At 46.9% G+C, this 16,038-nt stretch overlaps 1 protein-coding gene across 2 annotated transcripts in view; it reads left to right on the forward strand.

Moving 5' to 3' along the window:
• The window catches only part of LOC307089993 (CASK interacting protein 2), a 40,269-nt gene that overhangs the window by 4,920 nt on the left and 19,311 nt on the right, over positions 1 to 16,038 (forward strand). For both annotated transcript variants that reach the window (XM_079756502.1, XM_079756503.1), the window contains exons 4-11: positions 6,802 to 6,853; positions 9,720 to 9,817; positions 10,164 to 10,309; positions 11,913 to 12,008; positions 12,224 to 12,354; positions 12,754 to 12,862; positions 13,099 to 13,207; positions 14,379 to 14,473. In XM_079756502.1, coding sequence (XP_079612628.1) covers positions 6,802 to 6,853; positions 9,720 to 9,817; positions 10,164 to 10,309; positions 11,913 to 12,008; positions 12,224 to 12,354; positions 12,754 to 12,862; positions 13,099 to 13,207; positions 14,379 to 14,473 — 836 coding nt within the window. The remainder of the gene's footprint in view (positions 1 to 6,801; positions 6,854 to 9,719; positions 9,818 to 10,163; positions 10,310 to 11,912; positions 12,009 to 12,223; positions 12,355 to 12,753; positions 12,863 to 13,098; positions 13,208 to 14,378; positions 14,474 to 16,038) is intronic.

Here is a 16,038-nt window from a genome sequence, read left to right on the forward strand (position 1 = left end):
AACAGCAGGGGATTCACCCTTTTGCATGTCTTAAACAAAGCACTGTGTGTGTTGGAAGGGATGACTCTGCTCAACTGGACCTTGAGGGGTTGGAGGGGTACTATCCAACATTTTGTTTTGTGTTAAACCGCTGGTCTGTGAAACTCCACAGACCAAATTGATTTAGGAAGTAAATCCTGGACTGTTGTGGGTGGAAGGGTCTCAGACTCCCTCCCCTATGTTGCATAATGGCTGCATAATGTTTACAAGGTGCAGGTTTGTGGGGAACTTGGGGAGGTTTTCCTTCATGAGCTGACTAATACGGGGTGATGTGTGAGCTGAGGTTAATGTGTGTGTGTGTGTGTGTGTGTGTGTACACGCCCCCGTGCATGGGTTTGTCCCTGTCCTGATATTGATTCAATATAAAGATCACTCGGGATTACATGGAAGACACATTTGAGAAAGATTCATGAGTTGTGTGATGTATGCTTAGTTATGAAGTATGAAGTAATTATGATTGTTAAGTGGGGTATTCTGCAACTGCAAACCTGTCTTTCTGTCTGTCGCTGTCTAACTGTCTGACGGTGTGTCCGTCTGTCTGTCGGTTACTATATCTATCCGTCGAGAGGAGACTGGTAAAATAAAGTGTTAAGAGATTTACAGAAGACTGAATGAGAGTATCCCCCAACACACTCTGCGCCAAACCAAATGATTTCTTTCTCTACTCGCAAGCGATACCTCTTCTCCCTTTCACACACATGCAAATACACACCAACAAATGCACACACTAAGTAAATAAGTCTTTCAGCCCACGACCCCTTTAAGTGCCTGGTTCAGAGGGGTCAAACATTTCTCTGACCTCCATCAGAGCCTTTCTTTTCTTTTACTATTGCCTCCATTAATGAAAGCTATAAGTATGGTAGATGCTAACTATATTCATTGTATAGTGATATTAGTTTCACTATATTAATGCTAATGTAGCAGAAGCTAAATGCTGGCATGAGGATCTCTCCTTCTCACATTCCCACTCTATTCCCCATCACCCCACATTCGTCTCAGTCTTTTTACAGATAAATTAGATTCAGGAATGAAAAAAATCATCCAGGGTGTCGGGCTATAATAAGCTTAACACTTTAGTTTTTCTCTCTCTCTGGCTCTTCTTTCTCACATTGTGCGATAGACTTGACATGCCGGTCTGAGAGTTCTGTTTAACGCGCCCCAGCCCATGCAAGACATGTGATGTACAGAGAGAAACATCACTTTTTATTGTGCACAGAAAGGCACCTGTTTATTCATGTGGAAAAGATGTTTCATCTCCTGTTTATTTAGTTTATTTGTATTTGTTTGATTGACGTCACTGATTTTTCTTAAGCAATTTTTCCAAACCTCATTCTGTACACATGTTATAGTTCATAATGCATTATCCATTCTGTGAAATAAGAAATACTAATATGTCTCGTTGGGAAATAGGGAAATAAGGCTCAATCATTTCAGTAGTTTTTGTGTCTATTATATAAGTACTCTTACTTGGATAATAGTTCCTCTTCTTAGGTTTTTCATTTTAAGAAGAGGAAGTAGGGAGGAGAAAAAGACCAGAGAGCTGTCTTGTTATTATTGTGCCACTTGATTCTGCAACGCTGAAAAGTAAATGCAACAGCACATTCCCTTATGAGCAGTCCTCTTGGGTTCAAGGGGCCGTAGGTAACATTTTATTAGCTAATATTTCCATGTACTGTTTAAAATGACATAGCCGTCCAACAGCTATTAGTGTGGGAAATGCTCCGTGAGAATATCTGTTCTTTTGGACTGCCCCTGCCTCTCTATGAGACAATTAGGATTTTAGGGCGCTCCCACTTCTTTCCGGACCAATCAGGACATCGCTGTTCCCTGATTGGTTCTGGGAATCCATCCTGCCTGTCAATCACATATCATAGCCAAGTTCCACCCCGGGTGTGTGAAAGCAACACTTCTCAATGGCAGGGAAACCCAAGGAGGGAGCAGAAAGGGAGGGGGCGTGTTTGTTGGGGTTACTTCATTTGAAAACCTTGCTCGCTCTCGCTCTCAATCTCTCTCTTCCTCTAAACAACTCTCAAATCGTATCTAGACCGGTCTTGAGCTGTAAAAATGGAACGGCACCAGCTTCTCCGGAGAGGAGGTGGGGTGGGGGGGGTGGTGCTCACCACTTAGATGGAGTTAAGGGATCTCCCTTGATGCGGTCCTCCACTGGTTATGAAAGGGACAGAAAGAGGATACCTCGGAATTAGCCGTACAAAGCGACTCCGTCAGCGCTGACCCTCTCGCTCTGTCTCTCTCTCTGTCTCTCTCTCTGTATCGCTCTCGCTCTCGCTCTCTGTATCTCTCTCGCTCTCTCTCCTCCACCAGGAGCCACTGGGGATGTCACCATGCCTCTCAGCTCCTCTGGTCATGTCTTGGTGTTAAATGTCAACGGAAATGACTTGAAAATACTAGCCAGTATTAAAAACACTTAAGGGAAACAGTGTCTTTGTAAATGCACTCATAATATGAACACAATGCCAAGCCATGAGCCCAAATTACACATGGCTCTTCAGAGACCTGTACCACGCCCCTTTCCAGGTCGCACATACGCATACATGCGCGCATGAATACGCGGCTCAGCAAAGCTTCGCCCTTCTCTACGGAGGTCCGTTTGCTTTGGTTTTAACGACAGACACGTGAAGAACCCAAAACACAGTATTTATCACTTTATAAACATATTCTTAATAGAGCAGAGTCAGATTCTGTCTCGCAGTTCTGTTTCTGGATGTGCTCGTCAGTTGGTGTACATTCATGGTCGGAGTGCTACACCGCCCCCTGGTGTCCACGTTAACGTGGCGGGAAAGTGTTAACGTGGGCAGCCCTGTGAAGCTCTGCGTCACGTCTCTTGAGTCCCAACGTGGGTCTTCACAAACGTGTGTTTGAACCCAGCTTTAGGATACAAAATGGAGTAAAGCTAGAGCTCTATTTAGGGACCCAACCTTGTCATGTTCTTCATGCTCTCAAAAGGGCAGCGCGAGGCGTGGAAGTGGCGCGGGCAGCGACGCTGTGCAGGGTAGTGGAACTGACACTTGGCTCACAGCGATGGTTCTGCTTGTTTTTCTCTTCATCAGATCGCCTTCGAAAAGGGCAACTGTCAGCAGGTTGCAGTGTTTCTTTACTCCGAAGTGTTGGTTATACTTTACTCTGTAGTGTTCATTATACGTGACACGTTCTTTACTCTGTGGTTTTTATTATACTTTACTCTAGAGTGTTTATGAGACATAACTTGTCTGTAATGTTTGTTATATTATCTCTGGTGTTTATTATCACATCCGCTAGTTCAAAAAAAGAAAATGGAGAAATGGAATTGAAAGCCGTAAGGTGCAATGCCGGTGAACCGAGCGGCTAGTTTCCATCAGCCAGAAGGCCAACCAGAAACACGCCTGGTACCGCCATCGCTAAGAGCAAGCAAAGGTCGCACAGAAAAGGTCTCCGCAATGGTGGAACAAGCTCCATGCCGATGTCAGGACCGCAGAGTCGCTCACCACCTCCGGCAAAATGTTCTGACAAAGGTACCTATTGTAAGTCACTTTGGATAAAAGTGATTGATAAATGCCCTTAATGTCAAGGTAAATGTTAACAACCCCAAACTCTTCCTTTTCACTTGATATCAAGAAAATGTCTCAATGCGAAACCTTTCATAGTTGGTGTCAGACATTGGAATCATCACACAAAACCATCTCATAATCTTTTCTGACTGGCGTGTTTATTTTGCACATTGTTGAAAGTGAGTTTGTGTTTGTGTACATCTTTTAACACCCAGGAGGGCCAGCTAATGAACGGTTGTGTTCTTTTCAAGGGAAAACCATTTCACACACCGTATCGCACACGACCGCAACGCAGCGAGCGCGCAGACGCACTGCGTATTTAATAGACCCTGATGTCAGATAAAGACCCCCTATTGTTGAGTGGAAGAAGGAGGCATCCATATCCTCATAAGAGAGAGAGAGAGAGAGAGAGAGAGAGAGAGAGAGAGAGAGAGAGAGAGAGAGAGAGAGAGAGAGAGAGAGAGAGAGAGAGAGAGAGAGAGAGAGAGAGAGAGAGAGAGAGAGAGAGAGAGAGAGAGAGAGAGAGAGAGAGAGAGAGAGAGAGAGACAGAAAACAGTCGTGTGATTGTTCAGACTCAGAATGAAAGGTTTTGGGTTTGGATGGAAATGCTGCTCACCTTTTTTGTCTAACCAACTTTCATGACAGAAATAGCAGCCGCTTGAGCTAAACGCTTCAGGTGTGGCAGAGGGATAACGCTCAGTAGGAAGTGAAGGTATTACGGCTCAGTCAAACATTGGAAACCGACAGAAGGGGGGTGGGAGGTGGGGGAGAGAGAGAAAGACATTGATTGAGTTGAGGGAGTGTGGTGGGCGTGCAATGTGAGGAATGCCGATTCGTGTTGTAACTGGAATCTCTTGCTCTGTCTCTCTGTCTCTCTATCGCTCTCTCTCTTCACCCCATGTTCCACGTCTCCTGTTCTTTTCTTCTACTCAATATCCTCTTTCTTCGCTGTCAGTGAGCATGTTGGCTATGTCCTCGGGCTCCTGATTTCCTTCCACCCCGCCACCCAGAGCATGAAGCGAAGGCGGGATATGTTGTCGAGTGAAGTTGGAGGCCTACCTAACCCTAACCCTAAGCCATAATACTTTTACATCCTACTGACATTATACAGTGCCCCCCCCCCCCCCCCGCCTCTTGCTATCAATCTCTCTCCATCTTTCTGTCTCTCACTCTCTGTCTTTATGTCTCTCTCCATCTCTGTTTGTCTCTATATATTTATGTATGTCTCTATATTTATGTCTCTCTTTCTGTCTCTCTGTCTGTCTATCTCTCTCTATCTTTATGTCTCTGTCTCACTCACTCACTCACTCACTCACATCAGCTTGTGATATCTCAAGCTGATGTGGGAGAGAAGAGCAGCCATCTTGACTCAGATGAATGGCCCTGTATCCCAGGGCCTGAGCAGTGTGTATGTGTGCGCGTCTGTGGGCTTGAGGCCAATGGAATGACGGTAGCTCTGGTTCTAGTGGAATGTCTCTCTGGACATCCACAAGAAACGGGCACAACATTGGATACCCTTTGAGTTAAGACTGAACCAACCTCTGCGTCTACAGTGTGCTAAAGTAGGTTTCGGGTAGTCGCTGTAGGCTTTTGCCGGGTGGTGTTGTTGTTGAGTAAACCGCGGTTGGAAGGCCCAACAAGGGTCAAGGGTAGCTGCATTGTTGCAGGAGTTGGCGCTGACTCCGGTAACATCTGGTGACTAGATGGGCCGTGGTAGCGGGAGTGTAGAGAAGGAATGAGTGAAAGAGGAATGGGGCAGGTGGCGGTCTGCCTGGTCCGTGGTGAGTACCTAGCTGACTCAATTGTTACAATTGTGAATAAGCTGTTATGGTTATTAAACAACCCATCTTGACACATTTGATATGGATCGAGAAAATGGCTAAATATCTTTGTCATTATGTGTTTTAAAAGCTTTCTGGTTAGGCTAAGTTTATGAGTGCTAACAATTTGTTGTGTTTTTTATTTAGTTGATTAATTTAAAATTATTTGCAAAAAGGTAAACTCATGTCTGACAATTCATAAAAATGCAAATGAGATGAAACCTCTTATGAAATAACGTAAGACAAAAATAAAAATCTGTACTTCTAACTCATCAAAGTAAGTAAACAGGCACAGATGGAGTACATTTCTTTTTTGGATTTTAGTCCAAACTGGAATCTACATCCGTCATGTTAATTTTGTCATAGTAGTTATCTTCATGGGTCAATTAGATGTTGCTATTGTGTCCTTGTATCGCTCGCCCTCCCTTCTTGGAAGTTCTTCCACTGGGGCTTGTTCTCCTGAACGTTCCCCTCGTTCCGTCCTGAAGATCATAATCCTCCAACAAAACCTTGAATCACTCTCTATCCCAGCAGCATCTAAGCGATAAGAGCGTTAAGTGTTGTTTCCAATCAAACCCCATATGCCTGATATTCGAGCGTGCCCTTAAGAAACACAGCACAACTTAAAACTAAAATAGAAAATCTGCCTGCATCTCTTATTCATGCGGGGAGATTATACACAATGTGAGGAGGCTAGGAGGAAGCAGCCTTAGCAAGGGGAGATAGGGTGAGGCTGGCCACTAAGTCACTAAGTACCTCATAGTGCCACAAAGAGTGCTTAAAGGCTACGCTTGTTTGAATTTAGAGCCGAAGTAAAAGGAAAGTATACGACATATGCTGGTGCTGATGTGAAGAACGTGTGCTGAATTACACTGCCTTCTTCTGCCTCCTATTTGACTTATTTTCCCACCTAATTCGTACTGATTGGCTGAATTGCTAGATATATTCAGAAGTCCACTTTGTATGCTTGTATACTTTACTGTTTGAGTATAGTGTTTGTAACCAAAGCGTTATGTTGAAGGTACTGCGGACAGTACCTGATATACTCTATTGATGCGAAGGTGGGGAGAGGTGGAGGGGTGAGGGTGGGTGACATATATCACCCCACCCTCACCCTTCACCTCATGACTTTGTCAAGGCTGTCACCCTGAACAAACTCCCACTCTCTCATCTCTCAGAAAAACAAAAGACAAGGAAAGAAAACACACAAGGCTCCTGGCCCGGACAGGAAGAGGAGTGATCTGATTGGACAAAGACTAATGTGTCACTGGAATACCATTCATCTTCCCCCCCCCCCCCCCCCCCCCCCCCCAACTCCCTTCCCTTCCCTTCCCTTTCCTTTCCTTCCTTGCTTCCTAGACTTTATGCTCACCTCGATGTTTCCTTTCCTTCCTAGAGTTGCTGGGGTCCACCAAGAGACTCAGTATCAACTACCAAGACTCAGATGGGTAAGCATGTGTATGTGTGTCTGTGTGTGTGTGCGTGTGTCTGTGTGTGTGTGTGTGTGTGTGTGTGTGTGGGTCTACAACTTCCCTTGTACTTAAGATGTGTATCCTCATGTTTGCATAACTGTGGTCACACGCACGCACACACACACACACACACACTATAGAATGTGGAGACAAGTCCGCAGTGTGGTGGCACGTCTGTGATTGACAGCTCTTCCCGGGGCCCGCCCTAATAACGGGGTGGAAAGTATGTGAGGCCGTGCCGGCGTCTCGTGTTTATCTTGCGCCTCAACAGAATGATTCATAACACATGCATTCATACGCAGACCTTACACACTATCGCTATTTCACACACACGCTGTTCCAACACACACACACACACACACACACACACACACACACACACACACACACACACACACACACACACACACACACACACACACACACACACACACACACACACACACACACACACACAGCCAGAGCCAGGAAGGCATACACTCATGCACAACACATATACACATATACACATACACACATACATATACACATACATACACATACACACTCCTATACACATGCACATTAAAACACACACAAAGTGTATTTTTTCCTGTTCTTGGAAAACAACAAAATAAATAATGAACACTTCAGAAGATGCTGTACACTGTTTCCAGCGCCAGCATGTGATAACAGTTCAAAGATATCCGGCTTGGATTTCTGTTCAATCTGGCCACAATCCCCAAGACGTTAATGATGTCATATTGATGACTGTACCAGGTTTCCCAAAGTTAGATTTCTCCATTGCTACTGTGCGTTTGCTACTGTGCGTGTGCTACCCTATCAGAGGCAATCCCATTGTTTGGCATCACCAGTTGTTTGTCACCAGTTGTTTGTCACGTATCTTCGCATCCCGTGTTCATACCAAAAACCTTGAAATCAAGATCTCTCGCTCAGCCTGAACCTTCGCACACACACACGTATGCACTACAGTATAATCCTACACCTATTCTATAGAATAGAACAGTAATATACCTCTCCCTTACAGATTAGATTAAGGCTTCAAACAACCTCTGAAAACAACTTCTCTGAGGCACACAAAGGTGTGTGTGTGTGTGTGTGCGTTGAATGAGGGCAGGACGGTAAACAATCATTACTTAGCGAGCGATCGCTACCCCTCCAACCACACAGCTTGTAATCCGGCGTACCTGGGCGTTTGTTGTCTTTTTGCACTTTCTCCCCCCCTCCTCCCTCCCCCATAGATGGGGGGGGGGGGGGGGGGGGGTGTACGGGACAGAGGAAGTGACTGAACCTCTGTTGAAAAGACAAAGTATTGTGGATCAGTAGAGGGTGTGAGAGATGGATTACAGACGGATGGATGGACAGACTGGGGGATGGACGCAGGGGGGATGGACGCAGGGTGAATGGAGGAATGGATGGATAGGTGTGTAAAAGGCAGAGACGGACTACGGTGGGCCGGTCCAGGTAGGCACCACACACCCTCCTCTCACCCTTTGTGCCCAGAGACGGCCAGCAGGTGAAACTGAATCTGTTCAGGCAGTAATCCACTTATTCTGTCCCGTTCCACTCCAGACCACAATATATCCTAATATAATATAACATAATGTCACGAGAGCTAACGGATTTATTTTTTTAACTGAAACGCAATATCGGAATGCCCGTTCCCATCAACCTTAATATTTTAATCATCTAATCATGACAATTCTATAGAATATTTCCCAAGCAGTGACATTAGAGCAGACATTACAAAAATAAGTGAAAGAACAAGATATGCAGCCATGGAGGGTAGGTCATATTAACAATAAACGCCAGAGATGACATGGTCACCAATAGGCCTATCCTAGTGGTCAGCCAGGTCAGCGTGCAAGAGGCTTTAGATACAAATCTGTTGTTGTTTTTAACCGCTTTTTATGCCTGTAAAATATGGACCTTTTAGACAGTTGTGCGTAACTAGGAGACAAACCTCCAGTGGTTTTCGATCATGCCATCTCCGGGCAAGTGGAGAGGAGGAATCTTAATGGTAGGTTAGCAGCTGGAATAGCACGGGAACCATTCCTTTAAAGCCTTGGCCATCCACATCTCAGAAAACTAGTTTTCAGTTGGTTTCTGGTTGAGTCAGGCAATTTTAGTTTTGTTTAACAATACTGAAACGTGCTGAACAACGACAGATCCTCTGTCCACACACAAACACACACCACACGCAAGCACGAACACACACACACACGCAAGCACGAATGCACAAGTGAACACACACACACACCCCAGACAGACACACACACACAACCCTGATAGACGCATACACTCACCTGACAGACGCACACAAATCCCTGACAGACACACACCCCTGACAGACATACACAGACACACACACACACATCCCTGACAGACGCACACACATCCCTGACAGACACACACACAAACCCCTGACAGACATACACAGACACACACACACATCCCTGACAGACACACATGCAGCCCTGACGACAAACACACACACATCCCTGAAAGACACACACACACACACACACAAACCCTGACAGACACACACACACACACGCCCCAGACAGACACAGAACACACACACTCAAAAACAGAGCACTGGACATTCTTAACCTGAGGCAAAGTCAAGCGTTTGTCAAAAATGTAGGCATTTAGTTATTTACCATTACTGTCACCTCATCTAATTATCATCTCTCTCTATTCTCTCTCTCTCTCTCTCTCTCTCTCTCTCTCTCTCTCTCTCTCTCTCTCTCTCTCTCTCTCTCTCTCTCTCTCTCTCTCTCTCTCTCTCTCTCTCTCTCTCTCTCTCTCTCTCCCCCTTCTGTCTATGTCTCTCGCCCAGCTTCTCTGCCCTGCACCATGCGGCCCTCAGTGGCACCGTGGAGCTGCTGTCTCTGCTGCTCGAGGCCCAGGCCATGGTGGACATCCGGGACGTCAACGGTACCCATCCTACCCCCCCCCAACACCACCTCCTACACCCCACATCATACCCCCTACCCCACACTACCCCGCCCCCACACACCACCTCACTACACCCCACAATCTCTCCCAATTTACTGCAAAATAACTTTATTGGCATGGAAACAAACAAGGTTCAAATGAGTTAATTCTCTCTCTCTCTGTCTCTGTCTCCCTCTCTCTCTCTCTCTCTCTCTCTCTGTCTCTGTCTCCCTCTCTCTCTTCTCTCTCTGTCTCTCTCTCTCATCTCTCTTCTCTCTCTCTCTCTCTCTCTCTCTCTCTCTCTCTCTCTCTCTCTCTCTCTCTCTCTCTCTCTTCCCCCCCCCAGGAATGCGGCCCCTCCACTACGCCGCCTGGCAGGGGAAGGCTGACTCTGTTCTGGTCCTGCTACGGGGGGGCGCCGCGGTTAACCTGGCGTCCCAGGACGGGCAGGTCCCCCTGCACCTCGCCGCCCAGTACGGGCACTATGAGGTGGTGAGTACGTGCACGCGTAGATGTACACACACACACACACCAACATACTCGAGGATGGTGGTAATCAAACATACTTATCCCCCTCCCCCTCCCACTATTGTTTGTTGTATGTCCTGGCACTTCATGTATTACATACAACATAAACTTCATGTATGTTGAATTTATTCATGGTTCTTAATTGTGTAGTGGTTTAACCTAGCGATTGTTAGTACTTGCAATTGGTTCTATGAACATCTTCATTGCACCGACAGCGATTTATTGTTTCACTTTCTTATGACAAATGTACTTATTGAAAGTCGCTTTCGATAAAAGTGTCTGCTAAATGCCCTAAATGTAAATGTTAAATGCAAATGTAAATGTAAAACATATCGCCGAGTCCGCCAGGGAGATGGGCATTGTAGTTTTCTTGTCTTTCTCATTCAAACTACAAATCTGTCGGCAATGCACACGCATTCGGCAAGCGATGCATTCGTCAATCATGACCGGGCTGTAACACGTTAGATTAGATTAGATACACTTTATTCCTCCCCAAACTGGGTGGCTCACCCACACACACAACCACACAGCCTCACAGAGACATTCCATGACATCGCATTCCAAGGAGCCCAATCACAGCTCGGTCAGGACACAACATAAGCAACACGCTGATAAGAAATTTGCTGTCATCGTTAAAAGAAAAAGAATGTGTGACAAACACCAGCGACTACCGGAGCTACCAGAGGACGTTTTATGTGTTGGCAATTTGAACAGCAGAAAGGAAGAATTCTGTGCTAAGATGCCCAGTAGAACATCCAGGCACTATTAGACGGTCTCTCAAAGCACTGACAGATTAATACATATTTAACGGTGGACTGTCGCGCTCCAGTTAGGCTGAGAGGATGCATGGAGTCCTTTTGACTAGGCAAAATTGGAAAAATATGCAATCCACGGTATTGCTTCATTCCCGCCGGCGCACCAGCTGCTAACCCTCCCAGTGAATATTGCTCCATCGTGGGTCACACCCTCTCTCACCCATAAACGCACAGTCTCCGCATCTCACTCCAGATGTTCTGTATTGGGATGAAAACTGGGACTGGGAAGCATGTTGGAGTGTAGCCTTTGCCTTCCTTCTGGTTCTGACCATTAAAACCCTTCCTAGAGTCAGAACTCAGGAGGTGGGAGGCCTCCAGAGACGGACTCTATTTTAGAACAGATAATGGATTCTGATTGGTGTTAGAAAACATGTTTAAATGTGCCGAGGTGATGGCTGCTTGATGTGCGACAGATCTGCCATCGCAGAGACATGCCTGCCTCTCGCGTTCCCCTCCCCCACCCTTGCAGCCTTTCTTCCTCTTTGTTATCTCATGGAATGTTATCTACACACACACGTACACGCACACGCACACACACATGCTGTTCCAGTTGTGAGGATGTTTTGGGGTGATTGGCATGTGTGCCACTCCCTGGGAAGATATCAAGTCTTTTGTCCTTTTCTTGTTTGTGTGTGTGTGTGTGTGTGTGTGTGTGTGTGTGTGTGTGTGTGTGTGTGTGTGTGTGTGTGTGTGTGTGTGTGTGTGTGTGTGTGTGTGTGTGTGTGTGTGTGTGTGTGCGTGCGTGCGTGTAGTCTGAGATGCTACTCCAGCATCAGTCCAACCCATGTCTGATGAACAAAATGAAGAAGACGCCTCTAGACCTGGCCTGTGAGTTCGGCAGAGTCAAGGTGTGTCCGTCTGTCTATGCATTCCTGCTGTTCATTCTGTGCTCTTTAGCAGACGTAGTCGCGTTCCTACAACAACTTTTACTTTGGAAAACCCATTATTTGAGTTCATATATGCTAATCTATACTTTTTCTGTCACATATTATCGAGCCAAAATAATTGAGACTGTGTGTGTGTGTGTGTGTGTGTGTGTGTGTGTGTGTGTGTGTCTTTACAGGTGGCACAGCTCCTGCTGAGCAGCAACATGGTCACATCACTGTTGGAGGGGGAGGGGCGGGACCCACAGGACTCCGCCTCCACCACGCCCCTCCACCTGGCCGCCCGCAACGGACACAGAGACGTCATCAGGTCGGCCATCTTGGTTCCGTTTCGACCTCATCCTGGTTCTAAATGCGAGCTGGGCTGGGGAATCCACATTCTATACACTATTCCCCCACCCAGCTAGCATGAAGATCCAAGCTGCCGTTTTGACACCTGCATCGCTAGACTCATGTTATCATTTATTGGGGAACTGGCTATTTACTCATTTAAAAGAGTAGCTGGTTTATACACGCGTTGTAAAAGAGAACACTTGCTTTATGGAAGAAGAGTTGATGTTGTAGAGCGTGATTCCTTTACAACGCACGTTACTGATAGTTTGGTGGTTCGGTGTCACCGTAGCCAGTCGCCACGGCCGCACACTAGGTGGTGATCAGTGAAAGGTGTGTGAATGCTGAAGGACGTCTTGTGTGTGTGCGGGGTCTGCAGGTTGCTGCTGAAAGCCGGCATCGACATCAACTGGACCACCAAGGCCGGGACCTCTCTGCATGAGGCCGCCCTCTACGGGAAGACGGAAGTAGTGCGCCTGCTTCTTGACGTGAGTCGGCGCGACCGGGAGACAGAGTGACAGAACGAGCTTTAGCCAGCGAAACGTTGTAGCATTGCCGTGTTGAAATGGGACAAACGCGGCATCAGACTTGTGTGTCCGGTTTTACAGTTTTTAGACGTTAATCACTTCACGGTATCGTCTTGAACGTTCGCTGGAGCGTATCATTTGATAAACGGTAGTTAGGATCAGCTGATGGATGGGTCTGTGCCCGTCTCTCTCTGTAGGCGGGCGTCAACGTCAACACGCGCAACACGTACAACCAGACGGCCCTGGACATCGTCAACCAGTTCACCACCAGCGGCGCCAGCACAGAGATCAAGCAGATGTTAAGAGGTTCCCTCAGACACACCTCGACACACGGCACTTAAACACCCTGCTTGAGCTAGGCCCCGCCCACACTCAACACTAAACACCCTGCTTGAGCTAGGCCCCGCCCACACTCAACACTAAACACCCTGCTTTGGCTAGGCCCCGCCCACACACAACACTAAGGCCCCGCCCACACTACACTAAACCACCTGCTTCAGCTAGGCCCCGCCCACACCCGACACTAAACACCCTGCTTCAGCTAGGCCCCGCCCACACACAACACTAAACACCCTGCTTCAGCTAGGCCCCGCCCACACTCAACACTAAACACCCTGCTTCAGCTAGGCCCCGCCCACACACAACACTAAGGCCCCGCCCACACACAACACTAAACACCCTGCTTCAGCTAGGCCTCGCCCACAAACAACACTAAGGCCCCGCCCACACACAACACTAAACACCCTGCTTGAGCTAGGCCCCGCCCACACACAACACTAAACACCCTGCTTGAGCTAGGCCCCGCCCACACACAACACTAAACACCGTGCTTCAGCTAGGCCCCGCCCACACACAACACTAAACACCGTGCTTCAGCTAGGCCCCGCCCACACACAACACTAAACACCGTGCTTCAGCTAGGCCCCGCCCACACTCAACACTAAACACCGTGCTTCAGCTAGGCCTCGCCCACACTCAACACTAAACACCGTGCTTCAGCTAGGCCTCGCCCACACTCAACACTAAACACCGTGCTTCAGCTAGGCCCCGCCCACACACAACACTAAACACCCTGCTTTAGATAGGCCCCGCCCACACTCAACACTAAACACCCTGCTTTAGCTAGGCCCCGCCCACACACCAAACATGAAACACCTGCCTACCTAGGCCCCACCTACACACAACACTAAAAAAACTGGTACAGCAAGGCCCCCTCCACTAAATAATTTAAGGTGGGGCTATATGGCCATTCAGGCTTTCCCTGTCTCCACTCGCATCAATCAGCTTTGGGGGGAATATTTGATAAATATTATCTGGCACATAACAGACAGCCCCACGACAGCATGCATTTAACCATTGATGACAATATTATCCTAGTGTTCTTAATTTGTGCATTTAAGTTGAGGTTCCTGATCGATCTACTGCACAGATGATGGTGGTGAACGTCTGTGACTCTCTTGTTGTCCCTGTGGTCTAGAAGCTTCCGGTGCGCTGCAGGTGCGAGCCGTGAAGGACTACTGGAACCTCCATGACCCCACTGCCCTGAACCTGCGGGCAGGGGACCTGGTCGTGGTGAGTGTGTGGTGTGTGTGTGTGTGTGTGTGTGTGTGTGTGGGTGTGTGGTCGTCTGTGTTGTTGTGGGCATCTATGTGGGTGTGGGTCTGTGGGTGTGGGTGTCTCTGGTTGCATTCATTAGGGGGCCTGATTTTTAGAGTGCAGAGTGACTAGATTAGTGGTTTGGGATCCAGGAGTCTTACGATGTTATAGCACAACATCTGAGGCGGTAACTGCAAACTGCAATGGGCTGAGTTACGACTTGTTTCGTTTTTATATCCTTTTTATATTTGACAGAATAAAAGCTCTTTGTCACTAGTTGATGATGCTTTTAGAAGGTGATTTGAATGTGTGTGTTCATACAGGCAAGGCTACACGGTTTATAGACACTTATTTTGAGTTTACCACCGGTGCAATTCAACACCAATTACGCTCTTACAGATGTCAACCTCAAGCAACATGATTGGTCTAAATAAATAGGAAGTGAAAGAAAGGAAACGCACCTCAGAAATTAGACATGAGTCTTAGATATATGTGAGGCTACAAGGTCAGTTACTCAGACTAGTAGTAGTACTAGATATCGTACCTAGATAAGTTACTTTGATATTAATTAGGTAATTGGTCCAATCAAGTATTTGTTCCATTGTGGCTTTTCTGTTGGATGTGGAATATTTTAACAGTCTGCACACTAACAGATTGATGCCTCTGATTAAATTCACCCACTCTCATCTTCAATCTCAGTGCTTCAGTTCTGTTTTCCCCAGCTGCTGTAACTTGTATTATGACGTAGCATCAAACAGATTATGTATTTAGTTTAACCATGCTCACTTGTTAAGGCTGCTTAATGCTGTGTGTTCTTAAGATCTGTGAGTGTGATTTCCTTAGAATGAGTGTTTCTAAGCTGGAGGCTCTGAGTTGGAATCTCTTTTTGAGTCTTTCCCGTTCTGGATAGTTAGATGCTCAGCCCCTATTCATAGGAAGAGGCACGCTGGATCCATGGGGATTAAACGATAGGCTGATGTTGTTCGAGTTAGGAGTGTTCTGGGATGTTCTTCGCCTAATTATGTGTTTCCTTGAACGAGACCATGGTGGGGAAACAGGTTGGAACATGTGCTACTGTGCTACTGTCAAATCCATCCTCAACACACACACACACACACACACACACACACACACACACACACACACACACACACACACACACACACACACACACACACACACACACACACACACACACACACACACACGCACACTGTTTGGGCCACCGTATGTTCCTAACTCCCTGTGATATTTGTGTTGCTCATTGGACTCTGTTTTAACTTGTAGCCAGACTGCTCTTTGGCTATGTCATCGCTGCCACTGGACTCTGAATAGGTTTGCTCTCTTGTTGTGTCTTGCTGTTTATGTAGAAGTGGATTTCAGGAGGACAAAGCCTACTACCCTTACGGTAGTAGGCTTTAGAAGGACAGGGTTGGGGCATTAGGGTTGGCGTGTGTGTGTCTGTGTGTGTGTGTCTTCTTTCTATTTTTATTGTTGATAAGCCTCGTCCATATGTGTCGTATAATGTTTGGTTGGTGACA

The sequence above is a fragment of the Pollachius pollachius genome, assembly GCF_949987615.1.
Source record: "Pollachius pollachius genome assembly, chromosome: 19".
Lineage (NCBI taxonomy): Eukaryota > Metazoa > Chordata > Actinopteri > Gadiformes > Gadidae > Pollachius > Pollachius pollachius.